The 22,500-nt window shown below is 56.3% G+C and overlaps 6 protein-coding genes across 6 annotated transcripts in view; 4 read left to right on the top strand and 2 right to left on the bottom strand.

Annotated features, from left to right (window-relative positions):
• Positions 1–41: 41 nt before the first annotated feature.
• Positions 42–3,857, top strand: PTSG_03828 (uncharacterized protein). The gene is made up of 2 exons (XM_004995504.1): positions 42–135; positions 343–3,857. The coding sequence occupies exon 2, from the start codon at positions 610–612 to the stop codon at positions 3,835–3,837; it is 3,228 nt and encodes a 1,075-aa protein (XP_004995561.1). The 5' UTR covers positions 42–135; positions 343–609; the 3' UTR covers positions 3,838–3,857.
• Positions 3,858–4,447: 590 nt separating this feature from the next.
• PTSG_03827 (uncharacterized protein) lies at positions 4,448–6,218 on the top strand. The gene is made up of 4 exons (XM_004995503.1): positions 4,448–4,642; positions 4,985–5,023; positions 5,148–5,353; positions 5,647–6,218. Exons 1-4 carry the CDS (start codon positions 4,552–4,554, stop codon positions 5,764–5,766), a joined length of 456 nt encoding a protein of 151 aa, XP_004995560.1. The 5' UTR covers positions 4,448–4,551; the 3' UTR covers positions 5,767–6,218.
• A 5-nt stretch (positions 6,219–6,223) lies between these two features.
• PTSG_03826 (uncharacterized protein) lies at positions 6,224–10,401 on the bottom strand. The gene is made up of 3 exons (XM_004995502.1): positions 8,502–10,401; positions 8,104–8,201; positions 6,224–7,671 (listed from the first exon to the last, which is right to left on the bottom strand). The coding sequence occupies exons 1-3, from the start codon at positions 10,256–10,258 to the stop codon at positions 6,671–6,673; spliced, it is 2,856 nt and encodes a 951-aa protein (XP_004995559.1). The 5' UTR covers positions 10,259–10,401; the 3' UTR covers positions 6,224–6,670.
• Positions 10,402–10,435: 34 nt separating this feature from the next.
• Positions 10,436–17,966, top strand: PTSG_03825 (uncharacterized protein). The gene is made up of 23 exons (XM_004995501.1): positions 10,436–10,495; positions 10,701–10,844; positions 11,117–11,197; positions 11,393–11,506; positions 11,767–11,841; positions 12,059–12,151; positions 12,301–12,390; positions 12,653–12,706; positions 12,988–13,153; positions 13,329–13,466; positions 13,708–13,820; positions 14,003–14,095; positions 14,322–14,498; positions 14,719–14,853; positions 15,043–15,189; positions 15,421–15,508; positions 15,730–15,990; positions 16,206–16,240; positions 16,408–16,482; positions 16,668–16,760; positions 16,936–17,037; positions 17,157–17,237; positions 17,489–17,966. Exons 2-23 carry the CDS (start codon positions 10,752–10,754, stop codon positions 17,537–17,539), a joined length of 2,355 nt encoding a protein of 784 aa, XP_004995558.1. The 5' UTR covers positions 10,436–10,495; positions 10,701–10,751; the 3' UTR covers positions 17,540–17,966.
• A 73-nt stretch (positions 17,967–18,039) lies between these two features.
• Positions 18,040–20,764, bottom strand: PTSG_03824 (uncharacterized protein; the record flags this gene model as incomplete). The annotated part of the gene is made up of 4 exons (XM_004995500.1): positions 18,040–18,609; positions 18,923–19,468; positions 19,604–20,105; positions 20,412–20,764. 4 exons carry the CDS (start codon positions 20,762–20,764, stop codon positions 18,040–18,042), a joined length of 1,971 nt encoding a protein of 656 aa, XP_004995557.1.
• Positions 20,765–21,034: 270 nt separating this feature from the next.
• The window catches only part of PTSG_12085 (uncharacterized protein), a gene marked incomplete at its 5' end in the record, with an annotated part of 4,943 nt that continues 3,477 nt past the window's right edge, over positions 21,035–22,500 (top strand). The window contains 3 exons of the mRNA XM_004995499.1: positions 21,035–21,079; positions 21,420–21,606; positions 21,896–22,166. Of these exons, the coding sequence (XP_004995556.1) occupies positions 21,035–21,079; positions 21,420–21,606; positions 21,896–22,166 (503 nt within the window). The remainder of the gene's footprint in view (positions 21,080–21,419; positions 21,607–21,895; positions 22,167–22,500) is intronic.

The following is a 22,500-nucleotide window of genomic DNA, read 5'->3' as shown; positions in this document are numbered from 1 at the left end:
CCTTTTCGAAGATGCGGCTGCTTTGCCGCTGTCAAACAACCAGAGCGCATGACTGACATGAAGTGAACAACAAGATCGGGATGTCAGACCAGACACCACATTCGCGAACAACTAATCGCACACAGCATGCAGCAGGTATGCAGGCAGGTGTGCAGCTGGTGTGCGAAAGGTCATTTACCCCACCATCTTGTTGATTTACACATGTCAAATCACTCATCCCCTTCCTTTCTTTCGATCCATCGATCAGCACCTGCATAAACCACACGCAACATCTCCCTCACCACCCGTCTCACCTTCTGCTCGTGTGATCCGCCTCGGCATCATCTTCAACATTTGGTTCAGGCGTTCTTCGTTCACTCAAAGATTGACTGGAGTTCTGGAGTTGTGCCCTTATACGCTCTTGAGTAAGCAACCCCCCTCCCCAAAGACCGCTTTAACGCTCGAACTCCCAAGACTGCGATTCCCCTGTCCTCACAACCAGCAAGAGTCAGCCAAACCCCTCAAGTCAACCGCGGCTCAAGTTTGGAAATAAGACAACCAAACTACAAAACAAGCACATCACCGGGGGGCCACCGATTGCACGGCACGACAACAGTCACAAGCGACGCCATGGAACGAGAGCTGGACGATGGTGACACGAAGCGACACATGGCCCTGCTTGTGAGCGGCATGACCGAAGCGTTTGCGGCACTCGAGGCGCAGGTACCTCCCGAACACATCGAGACGCTTGCGCGTCTTATTGTCGTCAGCATGAGCGGGCCGCATCGCGTGTACCACTCGTCACACCATGTGTTTGCGGTTGTCCCCGAGGACGCCGCCTCAGACCCACTGGCATACCTAGCAGCAGCCTTTCACGACGTGGTCTACCTTCAAGTGGACGATGGCATCGCACCGTGCTTTCTGCCTATCCTCCACCGCGCACGGCTCCTGCCTTTGCCCTCAGAGGAGGCAACAGCGCGTTCGCAGGCGCAGGGTGCCGGCCAGGACGATACCACGCTGCAACAACAACGACAACAAGAACAAGAAGAACAAGAACGAGAAGACGAGGCCGACGAGGATGAGGAGCGCTTGGGCAAGCGCGACCAAAACCACGCCGCCGATACTGCAACCGACATCACCAAGGAGACCGGTCATCATGATCCCCAAGTTCAGCAGATCGTCGACAGCCCACGCTTGATGGCGGATGCGACAGGCCGGTATGACAAGCGACGGGAGGCACTGCGCCGCCCGTGTGAGCTTGCCCTCCTCGCCGACACTCTGGTTGAGTACGAGCACCCGTGGCAGCCTTGCCGTCGCCGCCGCCGCTACCGCCGCCACGCTAGGCTTAACAGCATGGACAGCAACACCAGTTGTGCCTCGAGCTCAACTCAAGCCTCGGACCTCTCCTTCTTCCCTCCTTCCCCCTCCTCCCCTTTGCCCCTGTCCACGACATCATCACCACTGTTGACACCCTCCGCCCCGTCGCCGCCGCTGCAGGCTGCAACGGATTCCCGACGTGAGCACAGAGAGCGTGCCGTGGATGCTGCCGGCATCAGCTGCACGCGTGCTGATCCAGTCTTACCCACAGGCGCAGCAGAGGTGCTTTCTTGGTGGCACGAGGATGACGACTGTTCTTGCGGCTGCAGCCCTCGTGGCAAGGAGGGCAAAGGCGATGAGAAAGGCTGGGGCTTGGCTGGTGCGAAGAACCCTCGCAGGAGCAACGGCAGCAACAACGACAGCGGCAACGACAGCGGAAATGACAGCAGTGGTTACAGTCGCCACCAGCACTGTGTGTGGTCGTCCTCCTGTGACTGCGCGATGGCCCAAGCGGCGGCAGCAGCAGAAGACCTGTGTGAGAGACGGGCACGGGCACAACTGTTGTGCTATCGCCTCTTCGGACACTCGTCTGGGGAGCTGCTGCCGTTCGAGATTGGTGCACAGGGCCTGAACGAGTTTCTGAGCTGCGTGGTTGCAATGGACATGCTCGCGCCCTGGCTGACAGAGGTGCAGCTCCTGTACGTGTGCACATGCATCGAGGCCACCATTCCTTTCCGGGTGCAGGCATCTGTTGATCTCCTGTACGAGCGATGCACGTCTGCACTCACAGATGTGCTGCGAGCCGAACATGAGTGTAACGGTTGGCGGTATGACCAACAGCCACAGCGGCAGCCGCAGCGGCAGGAGAAGGAAGACAAGCAAGAGGAGCTGGGGCAGCAAGAGCCAAGGCAGCAGCAAAGGCAGCAGCGCCCCAGACACTTGTGGCAAATGACGCAGCAAGAGCTGGTGGTGGCGTTCAGCAAGGTGTGCAGGGGCGGGAGCTGTAGGAGCTGTCACAGCTGCACCAGCTGCGACGAGGCTTGCACCTGCTGGTTGGATACGGCAGCAAAGATGCTGGGTGAGGAGGCGGTGGCGATGGCCTGTGCAATGGCCGCTCGAGACGTGAGCAACTTTGCTGCCGTTGACACGCGCAGTTTTGTGATCAACACGTGGAAGTTGCTGCCAGAGCTCAACACCTCGCTCCGCGATCGCCGCGGGTTCACGCTGAAGAACTGGATGGCTGCACTCGCAGGCAACCTGAGCTACTTTGGATTTCTACTCAGCAACCCGTTTCTTGTGTTCCCGCGGCATGGCCAGTGTCGGAGCGACGACGAGCAAGCTGTCTTGCTCGCACGCACCTTCACCAACCTGTCGCGTGGGCGCGCCTACGTTGGCGCACGCTTCGTCACAGCCACCATCAGCCACGCGCTGCTGACGTTGGCTGGTGTGGGCGTGGACACAACCCCTGCGTGGTCGCTGTTTCCAGGCGGTGTTGGCGGCGCTCTGCCTGATTGCGGTGACGACGACGGTTCGGATGGATGGGCCAGTAAGAGTGGCAGTGATAACGATGATGATGATGATGATGATGATGGTGATGGTGATGGTGATGGTGATGGTGATGATGATGGTGATGATGATGGTGAAGACGTGCTGCTTGATAGTGAAGACAGTGGCGTGCAGCATACCAACGGCAATGACTTTGATGGCGACCGCCGGCGTGCTGGCAGCTACGCACCACATCAGCCACACTTGTTGCCTGAAGCAGTGGAGAGTAAGGGCAACATCTCTTGTAAACAAGGAGACGCTGGGGCAGCAAACAGCCAAAATCAGCAGCTCAGTGACAGCACCGACACGCCGTTTGATTTTTGCAACGAGCGTGCACCCGTGTGCGAGTACGTGGACGCCCTGCTGCGGTTTGGCTTTAACAGCCCTGACACGTGTAACCTTGATCAGCCGGCGTGCGAGGCATCGTTGCGAGTGTACCGGGAGCTGCTGAAGCAGCACGCGGGGCAAGCGTTGGCACCTGATGCCAGCTGCGTTGAGCTGTGTGTGCACAAGTGCTTGGCGTATCACCGGGGCGAGTTGGGTGCAGAGAGCTTCCTCCGCGGCATTCCCGTGGACGTGGTTGATGTGGTTGCCGAGCACGCGTTGGCGGGCGTGCTGTCTGACGAACAGGACGACGAGGTTGCACTGTTTATTGAATCGCTGCCACCAACATCAACTACAGCAGCTGTGCCCGCCAGCGCACAGGAGCAGAGCACGGTGGCATCACCAGGCGGAAGGAGACTGAGCCCAACAGGCAAAGTGACCCTTCGTGCTACGCGGCGCATGCTGCGGCGTCGCCGGCAGGTGTCTGCGTTGATCAGGAATGGCACGACGTCCCTTCCTGCAACAGACCCGGTCACGTTCTCCGAAGGGTGGCCCGCACCATCACCTTCCATATCCGCTGTCGTGCTGCAGCGCGCACTCAGTGCCAGACGCCGCGGCCGCACACGCTCGACCACCACCTCGCTCCATGCAGTCGAAGCGAGTGTCGCGTAGTGTTGTGCACTTGCAATGTGTGTGTGTGTGTGTTTGTGCGTGTGTGTGCGTGCGTGCGTGTTGTAGTCGTTCATGTGTGTGGGTGTGGGTGTGTGGATGGTATGTTTTTGCACGTCTGCACGTGTGGGTGTGTGCGAGTCTACATACATGCTGACATGTGCGTGTGTGGATGGATATGTGTGCATTTGGGGGGTCTGTCTCTGCTCATTGACTTGGGGTGTATGTACAATCGCTGCTTTCGATCGCTCTGGTTCCTTGGGTGAGTTATGTTACATCACTTGAGTCGCTTGTTTGTGCGATCAAGCAAGTTCTCGACACTTGTACGAAGCAGCTTTCCTGCTTCCCTGCTTCCCCTCAATGCAACGGCAAATATGCAACGTCTTCAGCGATGCTTTGTGCTGATTTCTGCTTTTCTGTGTCTCCCTGTTTGTGTTTGTTGGTTCTTCTGTGTGCGTATGCTGCGTGTGTGGCGGAGTATCACGGGGACTTTCACTACTACAACAAGGACGATTGACAGAAGCTGATAGATCAAAAGGACTAAAGGAAAGAGCGATTTGTACACATCACAATCACATCATCACATCGCAACCAAAATCGAGCGTCAATCATCAAACAAAGTCGCAAGCGACACCATAAATTGCGTATCTGTTCCACGTGGTTTTGCGGCATCCAATACACGGCGAGCAAAGCAAGCGAACAAAGCAAGCAAGCGCGATGGCAAAGTCGATTCGGTCCAAGATCAAGCGGAAGTTCCGCACAATCAAGCGACAGAAGATCAAGGCAAAGCAACAAGCTGCGCTCCAAGGTATGGTGGTCGCGCATCGTGTGCCTGCGATCACTGTATGCGATCATTGCGTGGGTATTATGTGCGTGTGCGTGTGTGGTTTTGTGTGTGCACGTATTTCACGTTTGTGTGTGTGTGTGTGTGTGTGTGTGTGTGTGTGTGTGGTTTTGTGTGTGCACGTATTTCACGTTTGTGTGTGTGTGTGTGTGTGTGTGTGTGTGTGTTTGTGTGTGTGTGTGTGTGGACACAACGCATGTGCATGTGCACGCGTGCATATGCGCTTGCCTGTGCATGTGCAAACGCTTGAGGCCCCCTCCCCCTTGACTGACGAGCGTCCTCTGTTTCACCTTGCTGTTCACACAGCTACAATCAAGGATGAGATGAAGACAGAGGCAGACACCGGTGAGTTCGGAGGTTGCCTTCAATGTCCGTGGTAATACTTCATCATGTTGTGCAGCCTGGCGAGTCGTGGCCACCATCGGCGTTGCGCTCACGCGATGCTCCATTCTACCACACATGTGTGCAGTCGATCAAACGGCAAGCGATGCTGCCGCTGCCACCAAGGTTGCGGAGAGCGCCGCGCAGGACGCCAGCAACACCAACACAACAACCACCAAAGACACAGCCGAGGCATCGAGCAAGGATGCTGAGAAGGAAGACAGCGCAATGGATATTAGCACGACAGACAAGAAGAGCGGCAAGAAGGACAGTGAGCCCAGCGGCATGTCAAGGGTAAGTGATTGTGTGTGCGTGCGTGCGTGTTGTGTGTGCGTGCGTGTGTTTTTGTTTGTGTGCTTGTGTGTGTGAGTTTGTGTGTTTGTGTGCTTGTGTGTGTGTGTGCGTGTGCGTGTGCGTGTGCGTGTGCGTGTGCGTGTGCGTGTGTGCATGATCTGTGATGTGTCATGTGTCATGTGTGATTGTGCGTACTTTGCACCCATCACCGTCCAGCCTGTTCTCTTTTGCAATGTCTTCGTCTCACCACTCGTTGCGCTTTCGTATTGGTACCGTCGTTCGGCGCCATGCAGACACAACTGAAGAAGTACCGTGCAGGCCTGTTGCGGAAGAAGAAGGCAGATAACATCGCAAAGCAGCGCAAGCGCGAGAAGAAAAACAAGCAGCAGCAGCGCCGCCGCCGCCGCCGTTGAACAGAGATAGGAGACGTGTGATGGTGTACAGCTGTCCGCATGCGTTGTGTTTGTGTGTTGTGTGTTGCGTATTGAGTGTTGCGTTATGTTGTCTCGTTGTGTGTACGTGTGTGTGTGTGTGTACGTGTACATGTGGGTGCGTGTGCGCTACCCTATGCACCGCACTTCCTTCTCTCTGTCGACGGCCGCACCGCTGTGTGGAAGCGTATGTGTGAAAGTGTGGGTATCATGTCACGTTCCGTCGCCTCATGGAGACAGATGTGCTCTTTTTTTCAGTGACACATGCTCAAGGTGGTGTTGGTTTTGTGTGGTCTTTCTTTGGTGGTCTGCCTGCTCTTTCGATGTTGACAATTGCTTTGCCTCAGCCTGTTGTATTCGATTGATCTGTTATCTCCCGACATTGTTCGCACGCGTCGAAGTGGGCTCTGTGTGTGTGTGTGTGTGTGTGTGTGTGTGTGTGTGTGTGTGTGTGTGTGTGTATGTGTGTGTGTATGAGGAGAGATAGTTTCACACATGCGTGAAGAAGAAAAGAATACACAAAAGAACCCCTCAAGGCATACATGGGAAGTGACGGCATAAGTTTACGGATGACATGTTGGTTTGCACAAAACGAAGCAAATAGCAAGCAACGGTGAGCACAACACCACAACACGACAGCCTGAATCGTCACATGCTGTCACAGTTGTATATATACACAAAGTCCATAACATGACATAATATACACAGGCTAGAAGTTGAGTAACGACCGCCGCATGTTGGTGGACAAGGTGCAGCCACCCCCCAACAATCACGCCCTCTAGTAACGGCTTGATGGTGCACCACATCACATCAAACCACGTGGCATCACGCCACGCACCCCACCACATGTCGCAGCACATCCCATTCAACACCACCTCACACCGCATCAGATGCTGAGCTCATCCTGCAGTCCGTAGTCGTGCAGCTGGTACGACTTTGTCTTTGCTGCTCGGTTCTCGCGTGTCAGCGTGCCGCGTCGCCGCCGTCGAACAACAATCCCACCATCATCACCATCACCATTGTTACCATTGTCATCGTTGTCTGCTTGGCCATAGGACGATTCAAGGCGTGTCAGTGCCGCCAACAACTGCTGGCTCTTTGCACGGTGGGCTGGATCCACGCCCATTCGCCCATCACTGGCATCGGCACCATCAATGTCGTCACCATCATCAATGTCATCATCATCATCATCGTCGTCATCATTCCCCTCACCCCTCTCGCCACTGTTAGGTGCGCTGTGCCGCTGTGTGTGCGCGTGCTGTCCTGCATCATCCCCCACCACCCCGCCGCCAACACCACCGCCCGTGTTCTTGTCCCCGGCAGCAATGCTCCCGTCGAGCTGCGCAAGCGCCAGTGCCAACTCCTCCAAATCAATTACATCGCCGCCGCCCACACGTAGGTCATCCAGCTCAATCCCAGCCTCATATGTGCCTCCATCGCCCCCGCTGCTGCTGCTGCTCGCCGTGGCGGTGGCAGTGGTGGCAGTGTTGGCGGTGGCGGCGATTGCGTCGGGGCCGAGGGTGGAGGCGCGGCTGGGAAGATACAGGGCAGCATCGCCACGGCGAAGAAACATCTGTGACAGCCGCTTCTTCACGCGCGCGCTCGCCCCGCGCAGGCGGACAGGCTCGCTGGTGCTGTCGGCGGCCGGCGGTGCTGTCGTTGCCGTGGACGCGGCGGGTGTTGTCGTCAGCGTGGCGGTAGATGGCGTGGGCGATGTTGCGGCAGAGGTGAACGCTGTCGTCGTCGTCGTCGTCGTTGTTGTTGTTGTGACAGCGGACGGGGCGGGGGATATGCACATGCCTGGATCGTCTGGCGGCACGAGCACGGACGACGACGACGACGCTGCCGGTGGTGGTTGTTGTTGTACTGAGGACTGGGCAGGAGCACCTGCGATGGTGTGTGCAAGTGCGTGTGTGTGCGTGCGTGTGTGTGTGTGTGTGCGTGTGCGTGTGTGTGTGCGTGCGTGCGTGTGTGTGTGTGTGCAAGTGTGCAAGTGTGTGTGTGTGTGTGCACATGTGTGTGTGTGCAAGTGTGTGCGCGTGAGCGTGTTAGTGGGAGCAAGGCATTGGTGTGGGTGGTGGGTAAGCAAGCTGACAAACGAGAACCCGGCGAATGCACACTCACACAGCGACTCAAAGCGTGCTTGCTTCGCTGCATCAAAGCATGCATGGCGCCTTTACAACACATGCGCAACCCTCCCCCGACTGCACTTTGCATCACACCACAAGCACCACCAATAACATTAACACACGACCATTACATCTCCCCCACCACCACCACCAGCAGCAGCGTGCCACCACGACACTGCCGTGTACGCACGTGCGGTGATGGGCCCTGCGGTGGTGAAATCGGCGGCGGGCGCAGCGATGCTGGGGCGGCGGCGGCGCAGACGCGAAGAGATGGTGCCTCGAATCGTCCTGGCAGCCATCATGAGTCAGCGTGCGTGAGAGGTGGGGGAGGGGATGGTAGGCGAGGGGGAAGAGGGGAGGATGAACACGAGGAACCAAACAAGTGCACATAAGTACACAGGAAAACAAGCAGGCAAACACGCACAGACACACAGACAAGTACACACACAAACATACACAAACATACAGACACACACAAACACACAGACAAACAGACAGACAGACAGACAGACAGACAGACAGACAGACAGACAGACAGACACACACACACACACACACACACACACACACTCACACACACACACACACCTCTTGTGCATGGTTGGCGCCTGGTCCTCGGGCACCTGCGCCAACCGTGCTGCCACCTCCTTGGACGTGAGCCGCTTCCTGCCCGCATCAATCTGTGCAGTCACGTCCGCAATGCCATCGCTGGCAAGCTGCGACACACGCGCGTCCCCGGTGGCACCAGCCATGCGCTCTGCTTCGTGAAAGTGCTGCAGACTCGTCTCGTAGTCGCCGGCCGCGCAGCACACGTGCCCCAGCCGCACGTGGGATGCCTTCTGCTGCTCCTCGTCCCCAATTTCCCGCGCTAGGGCCAGGTGGTGGCGGAGGGATGCCAGCGTGTTGTCTGCGTCGCCAGCTGCCTGATAGCACGTGCCCATGTTGTAGTATGTGATGGCCAAGCCGCGCCGATCACCGGCCTTCCTGCACAGCTTGATGTCGCGCTTGTAGCAGCGCAGCGCACGGGCGAGGTTGTCCTCAGCACGGTACACGTTGCCCAGGTTGCACAGGGTGCGGGACATGAGGGCCTTGTCCTTGCGCTGCTCGGCAAGCAGCAGCCGCTTCTTGTGCCAGTGCTCGGCGCGATCAAGCGCGTGCGCCTGTTCGCAGAGCGAGGCAAGTCGGCCGTAGATCTTCGCCAGCTGCGCGTGCCGCCCTTCCTTGCGTGCAAGCACCGCGGCTCGCCCGAGATACGCCTCTGCTTGACGAAGGTACGTCGCTTGCAGATCCGCCTCGTCCGTGGACAGGCACGCCTGGCGGTATGCGTTGCCGAGGCTCTCTGTGGCCAGCAGCTGCAGTCGCTTGTGCTTCAGCAGCTCACCAATCTGCAGCTGCTTCTCAAAGCACTTGATGCCCTCGTTGAGCGATCGCAGGCACGCGAACACGCTGCCCATGTTCCCGTACGCCAGCGCCGTGCGCAGCGGGTCGTTCATCTCCTTTGCAATCCTCAGCTCCGCTTCGTGGTGCTGCCCTGCCATCTGCGGGTTGCCGAGCGCGAGGAAGCTCTGTCCAAGGAGCCGATGCAGTCCAAGCTCTTGCAGCTCTTGAGATCCTGCAGCTGTGGTGGCTGTGCCATCTTCCACAGAGGCGGCAATGTTATCTTTGTCGTTGTCGATGCTGGCTTTGCTGCTGCCCCTGCTGCTGTTGTGGCTGTCATGGCTGCCGTGGCTGCCGTGGCTCCCGTGGCTCAGCCTCCTGAGTGTCCCTGTCCACCTTCGTTTGGATCGCTTCTTTGACGACCTTTTTTCCCGCTTTTGGGGTTTCCTGCTGCCATCGCCTTTGTTTCCGCCCTCTTGACTTTCTGCTTGATCAAGATCGTGCTCCGTCACTGCAGTGCTGCTGTTGGTGGTGGGACCATGACCTGGTGACTGCTTGTTTGCCTCGTGCTCCGTCCAGCGTCTCGGAACTGCCACTTGGTCTGCCCACGTTTGCTCGTCCTCTGAGGCGGAGTTGCCGCTCGTCGCGTTCTTGTCAATGTTGTTGTTGTTGTTGTTGGCGCGGGAAGGGGAAGTGCCTGACGACGGCGAGGATGATGCTGCCACTGCTCTTGGCGCTTCTTCGGGATCAAGCAAGCAGCGCAGCGCCTGCTGCAGGTATGGCACGGCTGCCTCTGCCCGCCCATTTGCCAACAGCTGTCGACCCGCTCGTGCAGACAGCGCAAACCGCTGCTGGTGCTGCTGGTGCTGCTGGTGCTGCTGGTGCTGCTGGTGCTGCTGGTGCTGCTGGTGCTGCTGGTGCTGCTGGTGCTGCTGGTGCTGCTGGCGGTGCTTCTCCGCCATCATCATGATCGCGTGTGGGTGGTTGTTGTGCTTGCTTCTTGCTCTCTCGTCACAACTCTCCTCGTCCTTCTCTTGCTGGTTGCCTGATCGTCGTTGTCGTAGAAAAGTCTGCACAACGCAAACAGCTTTCGTCAACACCTTCACAGGCGTTGTGGAGAAATGGCGATATTTCCAACAACATTTCTGTTGGTTGGCAGGCGCAAACGGGGCGAGCAAACACAAAACAACAAACAACAACAGCAGGCAGGTGGTGTGATTGGTGTGGATGGCAGTGTGGAGCTGTGTGCAGTGCCTGCAGTTGCCATGCCTTGCAAGCCCTGGAATGCACGCAACTCCTCGTAAACACGTACATGCACACACATACACGTACACGCATACACACCTACATGCATACACACACATTCACGTTCGCTGAAAGAAACTGACGCTGGGCTTCGTACACGTGCAGTGACCGTGAATTGATTGAAGGGGGTTTGCACAGTGGCGGCAGTTGGACATCATGAGCGATGCACCGGAACCTGCGCAGCCACAGTTGCACACAGTTGAACAACAACAGGACTCAGACGCCTCACAAACGGGACCAGTGCATGTGGTGAGTGCAAGTGTGTCTGTCGTTGTGGTTGTGGTTGATTTATGGTTGTGTGTGTGTGTGGGGGGGGGGAGGCAGTCTTGTGTGTGTGTGTGTGTGTGTGTGTGTTTGTGTGTGTGTGTGTGTGCGTGAATGTATGTATGAGTGTGTATGGGTTTCTCGTCGGGACGCTAGTCTCTGTTGTGGGCTTGCCACCAGTGGCAGCATCATGTCATGCCCCTCACTGCCGCGTGCATGGTTCCCCCATTTTCCAATTGCTTGACCATGTTCGGTAGACGGCAGGCAATGAGGTGCACGTCATCACTGCGGAGCAAGATCAGGCCAGGAAACAGGGCCCACTCGAAACAACGCTCCTGGTTCGTTCATGTGGTACAACGTGTAAAGGTGTGGTGCGAATCGCAATTCGCGTGTTCTTGCGTGTGCTTATGTGTGTGTGTGTGTTTGTACGCGCGCACAATCCACCTTGGTCTTGGTACCAACCAGGTCAAGGTGCTTGCTCCGTTGCTCAAGACTGACTGGTAATGAACGACGGCGTATGCATGCTCTTGCAGGAGTACTTTCAGCAGGCAGATCAGGACGGTGACGGTGTATTGTCGTTTGAGGAGTTTGCACAGGTCTTCACACCAGAGCAACTTGGTGTTTCTCTCACCCAAGAGGACCTCAAGGTCAGAGCAAAAGAGAGAGAGAGAGTGTGTGTGTGTGTGTGATTGTGTGTGTGTGTGAACGTGTGTGTGTGTGAACGTGTATGCGTTTACGTGAGGGAGTGTGCGTGTGCGTTTACGTGAGGGAGTGTGCTTGTGTGCGCGCGCAGTCGCATGGATGTCCGTGAGTCGTTGGCACACTCCGTGGCATCGCCCTTTCAATTGCTGCGATTTCCACTCATGGTGACTCCTGATGATTGCCTGCAATCCTTTTTCGTCCACAGGCGTTGTTTGATCTAGTGGACACGAACGGCAGCGGCACCATCGAGTATGCCGAATTTGGCCCACGTGCACGCGAGGTACAGCACACACACACACATACATACATACACAACATACACATACATACACATACACACACGCACACTCACACATACATACGCGCATGCACGCATTTGTGTTACTTGCGACTCCCCCCCCCACCCACACACACACTGCAACACGTGTTTGCAGCACCCATTCACACGTGAGTATCTCCCCTCCCCCTTAATCTCTCTTCCGAAAACCGTTGTGCAGGCGCTTGTGCAGAAGCTCTCTGCAAGCAGCACAACACAGGGGGACTGGCTGGAAATTTACTCGCGCACAGAAGGCATCTTGTACCTCAACAAGGTGCGCGCGTGGAGGTTTGAAGTGGTGATGGGTGATGGTGGGTGGTGCGCGCACGCTTGCGTGTGTGAAAAGCAATTTCTATGACGTGCTTCTGACCGCTCACACACACACACACACACACACACACACACACACACACACACATGCAGGCGACGGGGGAGGCGCAGTACGATCTGCCGGAATCGCACACGGGCAGCGAGGACGAGATTGTGGCAGACGCGTTTGCTTCACATTTCATGGTTTGTTGCGGCTGCCGTTGCTGCTGTTGAGCACGCACACGTGTATGGTTGTATGTGTGCATGCGTGCACGCACGCACGACCGTGCACCTATGTTTGTGTCTGCGTGTGTGCGCGCGCGCTCGGTGCACGCTCGCGTATGTTTTGCCATTTCGCACCCTACTGTGGGCTCAGTCATGCATGCGTTGATTTCCCATGCACCCTATATTGCTCCTTCGCTCGTCATCACAATCCATGTCCATATGACACTTGCTTTCTTAACAGTCGCGCGATCCAGCCAACACGGGGCTGGTGGACTTTAACACATTCTGCATCGACGTACGTGTGGTGTTGCGGAATGGGCAACGGGAGAATGGGGTGTCGTTGGACCACCGTTACGGTTTCTGAAGAACGTGTATGAACGCTCACAGTTTATGTGATTGACAAAGCGCCGAGCACCAGCCAGCCAGTCGATACTATGACCATCCACCCACACCCACCACAAATATCACCACCAACTGTTACCATCAGCACCATGACCACCATCGCCACCAATTATCACCTCCAATCTCACTCACTGCCACCACCACCACCACCACCATTCTCCCTTGCATTGACAGCTGCAAACGGATCAGCTTGGGCTGTTCCTGACTGCCGAGGAAGTGGAGGCAATAGTGCAGGTCCACCCGCCTGTTGATGAGCAAGGCACCATGAACTACATGACGCTTGCTCCACTCATGCGCAATTACGTCACCCAGCTCTATGCAGGGCGACAGCCCATCCCAGGTGCGCACACACCGCGTTGTGCATGTTGCCAACACTTGATTGATTTGCTTGGGTCTCTTTTTGAAAGGCATTGCGTGCGCGCCTGCATCTGTGATCAATTGCACGCCACCTCAAGCGCATCTTACCCCGTCCCCTCTCTTCCTTCTCCCCCCTCCTATTTTTAATTGCGCATCAGGCCATTGGGTGCGCCTTGTCTCGCGGCACTATGGCACGTTCTGGCTGAACAAGATGACGGGGAGCGTGCAGTCTGAGGTGCCCATGGATGTGATTCTGGCAGCACAGGCGGCTGAGGGCGGTGTTGTCCCGCCAGTCGGTACGTCCTTGCGTGCTGTTGTTGCTGGCGTCGTGGCGGTGGTGGTGGTGGTGGTGGCGATGATGTGGCAATCGCCTCTGGTCAAACCACCCCCCCCCCCCCCTCTGCTCCCATTTGCTCTGTTTCCTCTCCGCATCATAACCACCTCCGCCAACTGACACGGCCACTTCAACACTTTCCCCCATCTACCAGCCCCCCCCCCCTTCCCTCCCCCCCCTCTGCACCACTTCACCGTCGGCAGTGGAGGGCAGCAGCGCGGCAGATGCACAGCGGCTGCAGGAGCTGCTGGCGGAGGTGGAGCGGCTGAAGAAGCAAGGCGGTGACGCTGCGGCAGCAAAACAAGCACAGGACAAGGCGTGTGTGCGTGCGTGTGTGTGCGTATGTGTGTGGCGTTGTGTGGTTAAGGGATGGGTTTGTTGATGAATTGCCCGCAGTGTCCACGGTGGTGGTTTGGTGTTCGACGCATCTGCACTCCACCCGCACACGCTTTCCTTATCTCACGCACGCGCCCGCACTGCCCCTGGTTGTGGTAACAGGTTGCAGCGTTGGAGGAAAAAGTGAAAGCACAAGAGGAGGAGCTTGCTGCACTTAAGGAAGAGCGCGAGACACTCGCAACCGCACAAGGCGGGGTACGTCGCGTAGGCGGTGTCATGTGTGTGTGTGTGTGTGTGTGTGTGTGTGTGTGTGTGTAGGGATGTGGGTTCGTTTTGCGCTTGTGCGTTGGTTCGTTTTGCAATCGTGTGTGTGTGTGTGTGCTTGCTTGCACGCGTGACTGATCGCTCACGTGCACACACACCCCCCCCCCCCACATGGACAACCCCGCAATGCCACGCCCTGCCACCACAATTTGGTCAGGACCAGAAAGAGCTGTCAGATGCGCTGCGAGCGAAACACGAGCTGGAGCAGCAGCTGGCGCAGACGAAGAAGAAGGCCGAGGCGGACGTGACCTCGCTCTCAAAGCGCTTGACACAGGCAGAGGCGACGGCTGCGGCAGTGACGGCAGAACTCAACGAGACAAAGGCCGCTTTCGAGGTGCGCATGTGCTGGAGGGCACGGGAATAGGACAGGAGGTCGGGGTGTCGAGGTGGTATGAGGCTTCGTTTTGCGCGTGTATACTCAAACACATGCATGTGTGACAAGCGTATGCATGTGCGTGTGTGCGTGCGTGTACAGACACACAACAATATTCAGTCGTGTCCATGCTCCGAACTCAATCCCCTCCCCCTTCCTTTGCCATGCGGCTTGCTTGCAGGCAAGCCGACAGCAGTGTGAGAAGCAGGAAGCGGAGTTGAAGACGCTGAAGCAGCGAACGAAGGCGTTATCGCGTGACTCGGAGCAAATCAAGGCGCTCCAGGCAACGGTGGATGACCTCAATGCAAAGCTCAAGGTAACCGATTTTTTACACTGCCGCAATGGCACGTGTTGCTGTTTGCTTGCTTCCACGTGCGAGGTACTGGCTGAAGCGCTGACCACGTTCGCTTGCGTCCAACGTCTGCGTGCGTGCGTGTGTGTGTGTGTGTGTGTGTGTGTGTGTGTGTGTGTGTGTGTGTGTGTGTGTGTGTGTGTGTGGTGACAGGAGGCGAAGGCGCTCGGAGATGAGCGAGCAAAGACGCTGCAGCAGGCGCGCGCACAGATCAAATCGCTCAAGGAGCGAACGGTGAAGGCGGACGAGGAATCAACACAGATGGACCGCTTGCGAGAACAGCTCCACGAGCAGCGAGAGGTGCGTCACACACTCACACACACATGCACACGCACACACACACGCACGCACGCACGCACACACGCACGCACAGATACACACGCACGCACAGATACACACGCACACGCGCAATTATGTACAATGTACATACCAATTCATCTTGCACCACCGCACACCGCGAAGATAATCTGTGTTCGTTTCTGTGCTCTCACTGGCTTGCGTGTGCAATTTGTGTTTTGGTGCTGGTATTAGCTGTATCGAACGACAAAGGTGTTCCTGGACAGCAAGACAAAGGTCATCCAACAGAAGAACGAACAAATCCGCGCTCTGCAAGAGAGAGGTTGGTGCAGTGCAGCTTTGCTTCTGCCAGTATCATCATCTCGTCATTGTCGTCGTTGTTGTGATCATTGTCGCGTGAACGCTGCTTGGCTGTACCACTGCGCAAGACTCGTGTAAGGGTGAAGCGCAAGGCGGTTGCACCCATCACTCACCACCATCATCACCACCGCCATCACAACACCAATTGACACCACCACCACTACCCGCTTCTGCCGTGAACAGCTGCTGCGTTGGAACAACAGGACGAGAAGCGAGCGCAGATCCTGGAGACGCTCTTGGAGCGAACGACAAACTTGCAGGCGCAAATGGCCGAGCCAGACCCGTCCCTCGCACTGGAGGCATCACCATCACGCCGCCGCACCCTCAGCTCATCGCCCACGGGCGGTCGAACGCGTCGCGGCAGTGCTGGCGGTGCCCACCACCCGCCCGACACCAACGGCACCCTGCGCACACCGCACCACCAGGGGAAGACCCCAAGCAGAGGTGCGCTGTCAGTGTGCGCTTGTTTGCTTGTTTGTGTGTGTGTGTGTGTGTGTGTGTGTGTCTGTGTGTGTGTGTCTGTGTGTGTCTGTGTGTGTCTGTGTGTGTGTGTGTTGTTCCTTGGCCGTCGCGTTCGTGACTGCCTTCTCGCCAGGTGGTCCTTGATGAAGCCTCACGCCATGTCTGGTCTCCTCTTCCAACGTCATGGTCACTGCCAGGCGCTCGCCGCACGTCGCGCACGGCCCAGAAGCCGGTGGGTGCCTTGGTTTGCTTGCCTGCAAGCGACAGCACGCCCCTTACTGCACAGACACAACAAAGCCTCTGGTTTGTGACTTCTCATCTCTTTCCGTCACGCACAATGATGCATCGTGTGTGTGTGTGTGTGTGCGCGTGTGTGTATGTGTGTATGTGTGTGTGCAGATGTTTCCTCCTATTTCGCGCGGATCAATGGCGTCGCAACCGCTGAACATCGACCAGGAACTCAAACTTGAGGAGGTCGGATATGGTCTCGCATTGTGTGTATGTATGCATGCATGCATGTGTGTGTGTGCGTGCGTTTCCCTCTGTTTGTGCGTGTTCGCAAACGGCAATGACAACCAACTACAACCACAACACCTTCATCCATCTCCTTCTCATCTCGCGCGCTCCCCCCCCCAAAAAAAAACCCGCCTTTGAAACAGGTTGACGCGGCTGCGAGCCACGTGCGGGTGGGGGATCGCGTCCTTGTTCGCGGTCCTCTTGTTGATGGTGTCGTCAAACAATACACTGGCGTGGTGCGTGGCTTCTCTGCGGTTGCCTGCCTGCATGTCCCTGTCCCTGTGATGGCGGTGCACCCAATACGCAACACCCAATTCGCAATATCCTTCGGTCACTTGCTGCTTCCAACAAGCACACGCCCGCGCTCGAACTTACGTCACCTGCCAACACCAATACCAATTCCAACTGCAGGTGAAGTATGTTGGCCGGCTGGACAGCGAAGTGATTGACTACAACATCTACGCGGGCCTGAAGATGGACGACCCCATTGGCGACACAGACGGGCTCTTCAAGGTCCTGCATCACAGCAACAATGTGCCATCACACACACACGCTCACGCACGCACGCACACGCACACGCTCACATGCACGCTCACATGCACGCTCACATGCACGTACGCATTTTCCCTCAGGGCAAGCGCTATTTTCGGTGTCCCGAGCGACACGGCCGCTTTGTGGCCGTTGGCGATATCATCAGCGTCGTCGCTTCGAGGGTGGGTTGCCTGCTGCCTGTCTAAGGCACGCAGCAACTGGCACGGGGCTGCTGCAATATGCAACAGAGTGTGGCACACATACACTTGTATCTGTCACACACACACACACACATATGTATCTGTAACTCACACACATGCGGCCCCTTTCAACACCCGCGCGCGCGCGCACGCACACACACACACACACACATATATATATATATATATACATTCATACACACACAAACACACACACACATACACATGTGCAGGCACCACGCCGCCGTTCTGTGCGACAAGAGAATAAGTCGACAACAGCGTGACTGTATTGTCGCTGAGTCGGTATTGTCTGGTTTTTTCTCCCCTCCCCTCTTCCCCCATCCACTTGCGCCATTCGTTTTATTTCTGCTTTGCATTCGTTACATGAACGTGTATTTGTGTGTCGTTTGGTTGTGCTTGCTTGCTTGCTCGTCGTTTTGTGATCGCTCTTCGTATTCTTGTGGACGTTGTGTTTCATTCATTGCCCCGGTTTGATTACTTTGACAACTCCCCGCGCCCCACACGTGTCTCTTGTTGCCACGAGTGTATGTATGCGATTGATTGCTCCTCCCTCCGCTCCTACGCCCTGTTTGTTGCGTTGCTGTGCGTCTTGCGGTCTTTCATTCAATGTCTGCACACCCACTGCCGAGGTCAGTGGGAGGTATTCTTTCCTGCGAGTACACCAACATTACATAAACAACAACAACAACAACAACAACAACAACAACAACAACAACAACAACAACAACAACAACAACAACAACACGGTTCGGCTGCTCTTGCTTCAGATCAATGTACAGCACGAGGGCGTTTTCCTTACCTGCCCTTCCACTGCAACTCCTGGCTGGATGGTCGTGGTCTTGCTCCGCTCCTGTGTCGTCGTCATGTTAGCACCATCACCATCGTCATCAGCATCGGTTGTTGCCTGCCATGCTGCTGCGTGCGTGAGGATGAAGCGCAGCAGCAGTTGGTGTTCATCACTGTCACCACGAGGTGGTGGCGGATGTGTTGTGGCGACGGTGGCGACAATGGTTGTCGGGGCAACTCTGGCCAAGAATCGCAACAGAAGCCCCTGCTCGCATGTCAGCACTGCCGATGGTAGTGACGTGCCGACGCGCCCAGCACTTGCTGCGCTGCCAGCGTGCTTGTCACTGTTACCGCTCTCCCTATGCTGCTGCTGCTTGTGCATTAAGCGTTGCACATATGTCAAGTTTGCCTGTGTTGTCTTGGTCATGGGGTGCTGTGGGCCCATCGTGGCAAGCATGACAGTCAGTGCTCGTTCCATGTGCTCTGCTGCGGGTTGGAAGTGCCCGTTTCGCATGTACAAGATGCCCGTGTTGAAGACGGCTTGTGCCTGGAGATGGTGCAACGTGTATATAGAGCGGGCAGGTAAGCGTCAGCACGCCGTGTGGTTGGAGCAAGCATGACGAGCAAAGTGAGCGAAATCAATCGAGCGGGCGGGGAGGGGGGATGCGAGGATGTGTGGCGGAGGTGGGAGGGTGATTGTCACTTTGTCATGAGACTATCGTGGCAAATGGAATAAATAACAAGCCTCTAAGCCTAGTCACACAAACAAGCATACACACACACACACAGACTCACCCAGACACAGACACACGTAGACACGTAGATGCACACACAGACATACACTACAGGAACACACATACCGTTGTTGGGTGTGTTGGGCCCAGCACCGCCTCAAGCATTTTCTGTGAAGTGGTAACGTGCTCAATGGCCTTTGCCATGTTGCCGGTTTCCAGGTACGCGTTTGCCACATTGCCGTGCATGTTGGCCGTGACAGGGTGCTGTCCCAATGTCGTGGTGAGGATCTCAAGGGCCTTCAACTGGCAGGCAATGGCATCTTGGTAGCGCTCCATGTCAGCATACACGTTGCCCAGATTGCCGAGCACCTGCGCCGTTGTTGGATGCTGACTTTGATCGATGTTTTGGATGGCCAGGGCCTTCTCCAGTGCAGCAATGGCCTTGTCGTACTCGCGCGTGTTGCGGTACGCGATGCCCAAGTTCTGGTAGGTGGGGACAAGCTCGCGATCGTTGGGTGGCAGCGTTTCCTCCTTGATTTCGATGGCCTGTAAGTGATATGCAATCGCCTGTGGAAATAGCCCTTGGTGGTGTGCCAATTGGCCCAGGTTGCCGATTGTGTTGGCCGTGGATGGGTGTCGCTTGCCCAAGACGGCTGTCTTGATGGCCAGTGACTGCTCAAACGCCTTCTTTGCTGCGGAGAGGTCCCTTTTCGCAGAGTACGTCAAGCCGAGCTGGTTGTAGGTGTTGGCAACCATGGTGTTACGCTCTCGCTCGCTGGCCGATAGTGCGTCGCTGTTTTTCAGAACCTTTGTCAACGTGGCGATGGCGAGGTCTGTGGCGTTGAAGTTCCAGAAGACGGTGCCAGCCTGGTAGCAGAGCAGCACAAAGTCGCGCGTGCCGCTCTTTCCGGCCGCCTCGTCCTCGTCAATCAGGGAGGCGAGATGCTGCAGGCACCACGATCGCATTTGGTCCTTCACCTTCTCGTTGAGGTGTGCAAATCCAACGCTTGCCTGGATGGTCTTGAAGATCATCTCCTTGTCCTTTGGGTTCCAGGCCTCCGCCTTCTCCGCCTGCACGCGGACGAGCGTGTCGACGACGGCGTCGAAATCGTCCATCACGGCCGTGCGAAGTGAGGCGCGCTCTGCCTCAGGGAGCTGGATGGTCAGTTTCACGCCCTCGCCGCTGAGGCTGCAGAAGATTTCCCACAGGCACCACGCACGCGTCAGTGGGACGGGGTCACTCCACGGCGTCAGCACCAGCAGCACATGGCCGATGGATGCAATTGATTCCTTGAATGTTGTGCTCCACCTTTGGCAGGCGTCAGAGTCAGTGCGTGGGTGTGTTGGGGTTGAGGGGGATGCTGGGTGGTGCGAGTGAAGGAAACACACACGCACCTCCATCCACAAATCCATAAACGCCCACATACACAACACACACGCACACACAACACACGCACAACACACAAACACACATACACACACACCACAACACACAAACACACACACCACAACACACAAACACACACACATACAACACGCACACCACAACAAGACAACACACAAACACACACCACAGCACACACACACACACACACACACACACACACACACTGACCAGTCTTGTGGGAGATCTGCGGCAATGTTCTGGTTGTTGATGAAGAGATCGAACCAGAAGAAAGGCTGACGATGCTCTTGCTGCGCATCTGCATACTCAAGCATCGTTCCCAGCACGTCAGTGATCTTGTATCTCCATGCATGGGAGACGAAGATGTTTGCCCGGCCCACATCTTGTGGATGCTCCCGTTTGATGACATCCGAGTACGCGCACTGTGCGTCCCTTGTGCGTGGAATCACAACCTTGTCACACACGTCCTTTGTGGTGAGCGATGCGTAGTCGCTCGGGTGCTCCGCCTTCACCTCGCTCAGGAACCGCCGCACAAACGCAGCAGACACTCCCACCACATCCATTTTGCTTGCTTGCTGCTTGCCTTGGTGTTTTGCCTTTTGTTGTTGGTTGTCCTTTCGCTCCTTCTTTGGCTCGCTGCATTTTGTGCTGTTTTCTTCATCTTTGCCGCCGCCATCGCCGCCGCCGTACACCTTCCCTTGTTTTGTTGTTGGGCTTGTGCATCTTGCCTTTGTTTGTTTCGTGTGTGCGAGAGACGCTTTCTGCGCTGCTGCAGAGCCAGTCAACCAGTGTTTGTTTGCTTCTTGTGCTGCTCTCAAGACCGCACTGCCACCATGCACATTTCCGTCGGGGGCGTGGAGGAGTTGACTGAGGTCAAGGTGCGTATCTGTAATCGTTGGTGTTGTGCAACACCCGCATGTGTGTTTGTGTGTGGTGCATGGGGATGCATGTGTGTGTATGTGTGTGTGTGTGTGTTTCACTGGCTTGTTTGTGTTGTGGAATGTTTTGGAGCTCGTCTATATATGTGTGTGTGTGTTTCACTGGCTTGTTTGTGTTGTGGTGTGTGTGCCTCCTGCTTGTACAAGCAGCAGTGGCTGGTCCGATCCCTGCTCACCTCGAAATACACCTTACCCAATCTTGAACCCTCACATCGCTCACTGTCCGCCTGCACGATTTCCGATGCCACGTCCCATGTGTCTTCTTGTCTTGTGCTTGCAGCCGAAGCGCAACGTCACTGAACGCTACGTGTCGTACAAGATCCACATCAACGGCACCTACCACTGCTCTGCGCGATACAGCCAGCTGGCCCAGCTCCACGAGAAGTTGAAGCGCGAGTTTGGAGCCGGCTGCTTGGACAAATTTCCGCCCAAGAACTTCTTCTACCTCAAACCAGACGAATGCCATGGTGTGTGTGACCGCATCATACCACTGCATGCACACTGCATGCGTGCATCTGCTTGGGTGTGAGCATCGGTGCCGTGCACATCGTGCACACCTTGCACATCGTGGGCGTGAAACCTGCAGTATCTGCATTGGAGATGGCTGTCAGCTCTGTTGCATGTTTTGGAGCAATCCCCCTCTCCGATCTCCTTCGCTCACCCACTCACCCACTCGCTTGCCTTCTCACTGCATCCCTTATGCTCCCCGCCTCACTTCCACACGCAACGCACATGTGTCCGTGTTTGGTTTTGTAGATCGACGCTTCATGCTGCAGAAGTGGCTGCAGAAGATTGCACAACAGCCCCGCATTGTGAAGGGCAACACCTTTCAGACGTTCCTGTTGAACGCCCAGAAAGAGGTGCAGAAGGCCGAGGAGTCGTGGGTGCAGCTGGAAGTGTACCTTGTCAACGGCAAGAAGGTTTCCGTTGACATCATGAACATTGACCAGACAGACGACGTGCTCGAGACTGTACGTGCCTCGCGTGTGCACGCGTTCAAATGCTGTTCGCACTGCGCTGGAACGCCGTGCATGACTGCCGTGCATGACTGCGCCCTTGATTTCCCGCTGCCATTACCTTGCTTCCTGGATGCCCCAACACTCAAGCATTAGCCTCCCCCCTCCCCTCAACGCGCGCGCGTACACACACACACACACACACACACACACACACACACACACACACACACACACACATATGCGTGCATGCTGTGCTCTGTGCTGTACCTTGACACGTACCTTACGTACTACTTTAGGACTGTTCCTCGTCGACGACATCGACAGGTAAGTGATCATCCGCAAAGTCGCAAGATTGTTGAGTTCCTCTTACATCCTCTGCTCTGAGCGCGCAGAGCCGCATCA

This window comes from Salpingoeca rosetta (assembly GCF_000188695.1).
Source record: "Salpingoeca rosetta unplaced genomic scaffold supercont1.8, whole genome shotgun sequence".
In the NCBI taxonomy this organism is placed as follows: Eukaryota; class Choanoflagellata; order Craspedida; family Salpingoecidae; genus Salpingoeca; species Salpingoeca rosetta.
Note: the sequence above shows the minus strand (reverse complement) of the source record. Positions and strands in the feature narration are given on the sequence as shown.

Coding starts and splice junctions, on each gene's coding strand:
- PTSG_03828 (XM_004995504.1), top strand. CDS start 610: ATGGAACGAGAGCTGGACGATGGTGACACGAAGCGACACATGGCCCTG.
- PTSG_03827 (XM_004995503.1), top strand. CDS start 4,552: ATGGCAAAGTCGATTCGGTCCAAGATCAAGCGGAAGTTCCGCACAATC. Junction 5,024..5,147: donor GAAGACAGAGGCAGACACCG/GTGAGTTCGGAG, acceptor ACATGTGTGCAG/TCGATCAAACGGCAAGCGAT. Junction 5,354..5,646: donor AGCCCAGCGGCATGTCAAGG/GTAAGTGATTGT, acceptor GGCGCCATGCAG/ACACAACTGAAGAAGTACCG.
- PTSG_03826 (XM_004995502.1), bottom strand. CDS start 10,258: ATGATGATGGCGGAGAAGCACCGCCAGCAGCACCAGCAGCACCAGCAG. Junction 8,202..8,501: donor GCGCCAACCATGCACAAGAG/GTGTGTGTGTGT, acceptor GATGGCTGCCAG/GACGATTCGAGGCACCATCT. Junction 7,672..8,103: donor CGCAGGGCCCATCACCGCAC/GTGCGTACACGG, acceptor ACACCATCGCAG/GTGCTCCTGCCCAGTCCTCA.
- PTSG_03825 (XM_004995501.1), top strand. CDS start 10,752: ATGAGCGATGCACCGGAACCTGCGCAGCCACAGTTGCACACAGTTGAA. Junction 10,845..11,116: donor AAACGGGACCAGTGCATGTG/GTGAGTGCAAGT, acceptor CATGTTCGGTAG/ACGGCAGGCAATGAGGTGCA. Junction 13,154..13,328: donor AGGGCGACAGCCCATCCCAG/GTGCGCACACAC, acceptor ATTGCGCATCAG/GCCATTGGGTGCGCCTTGTC.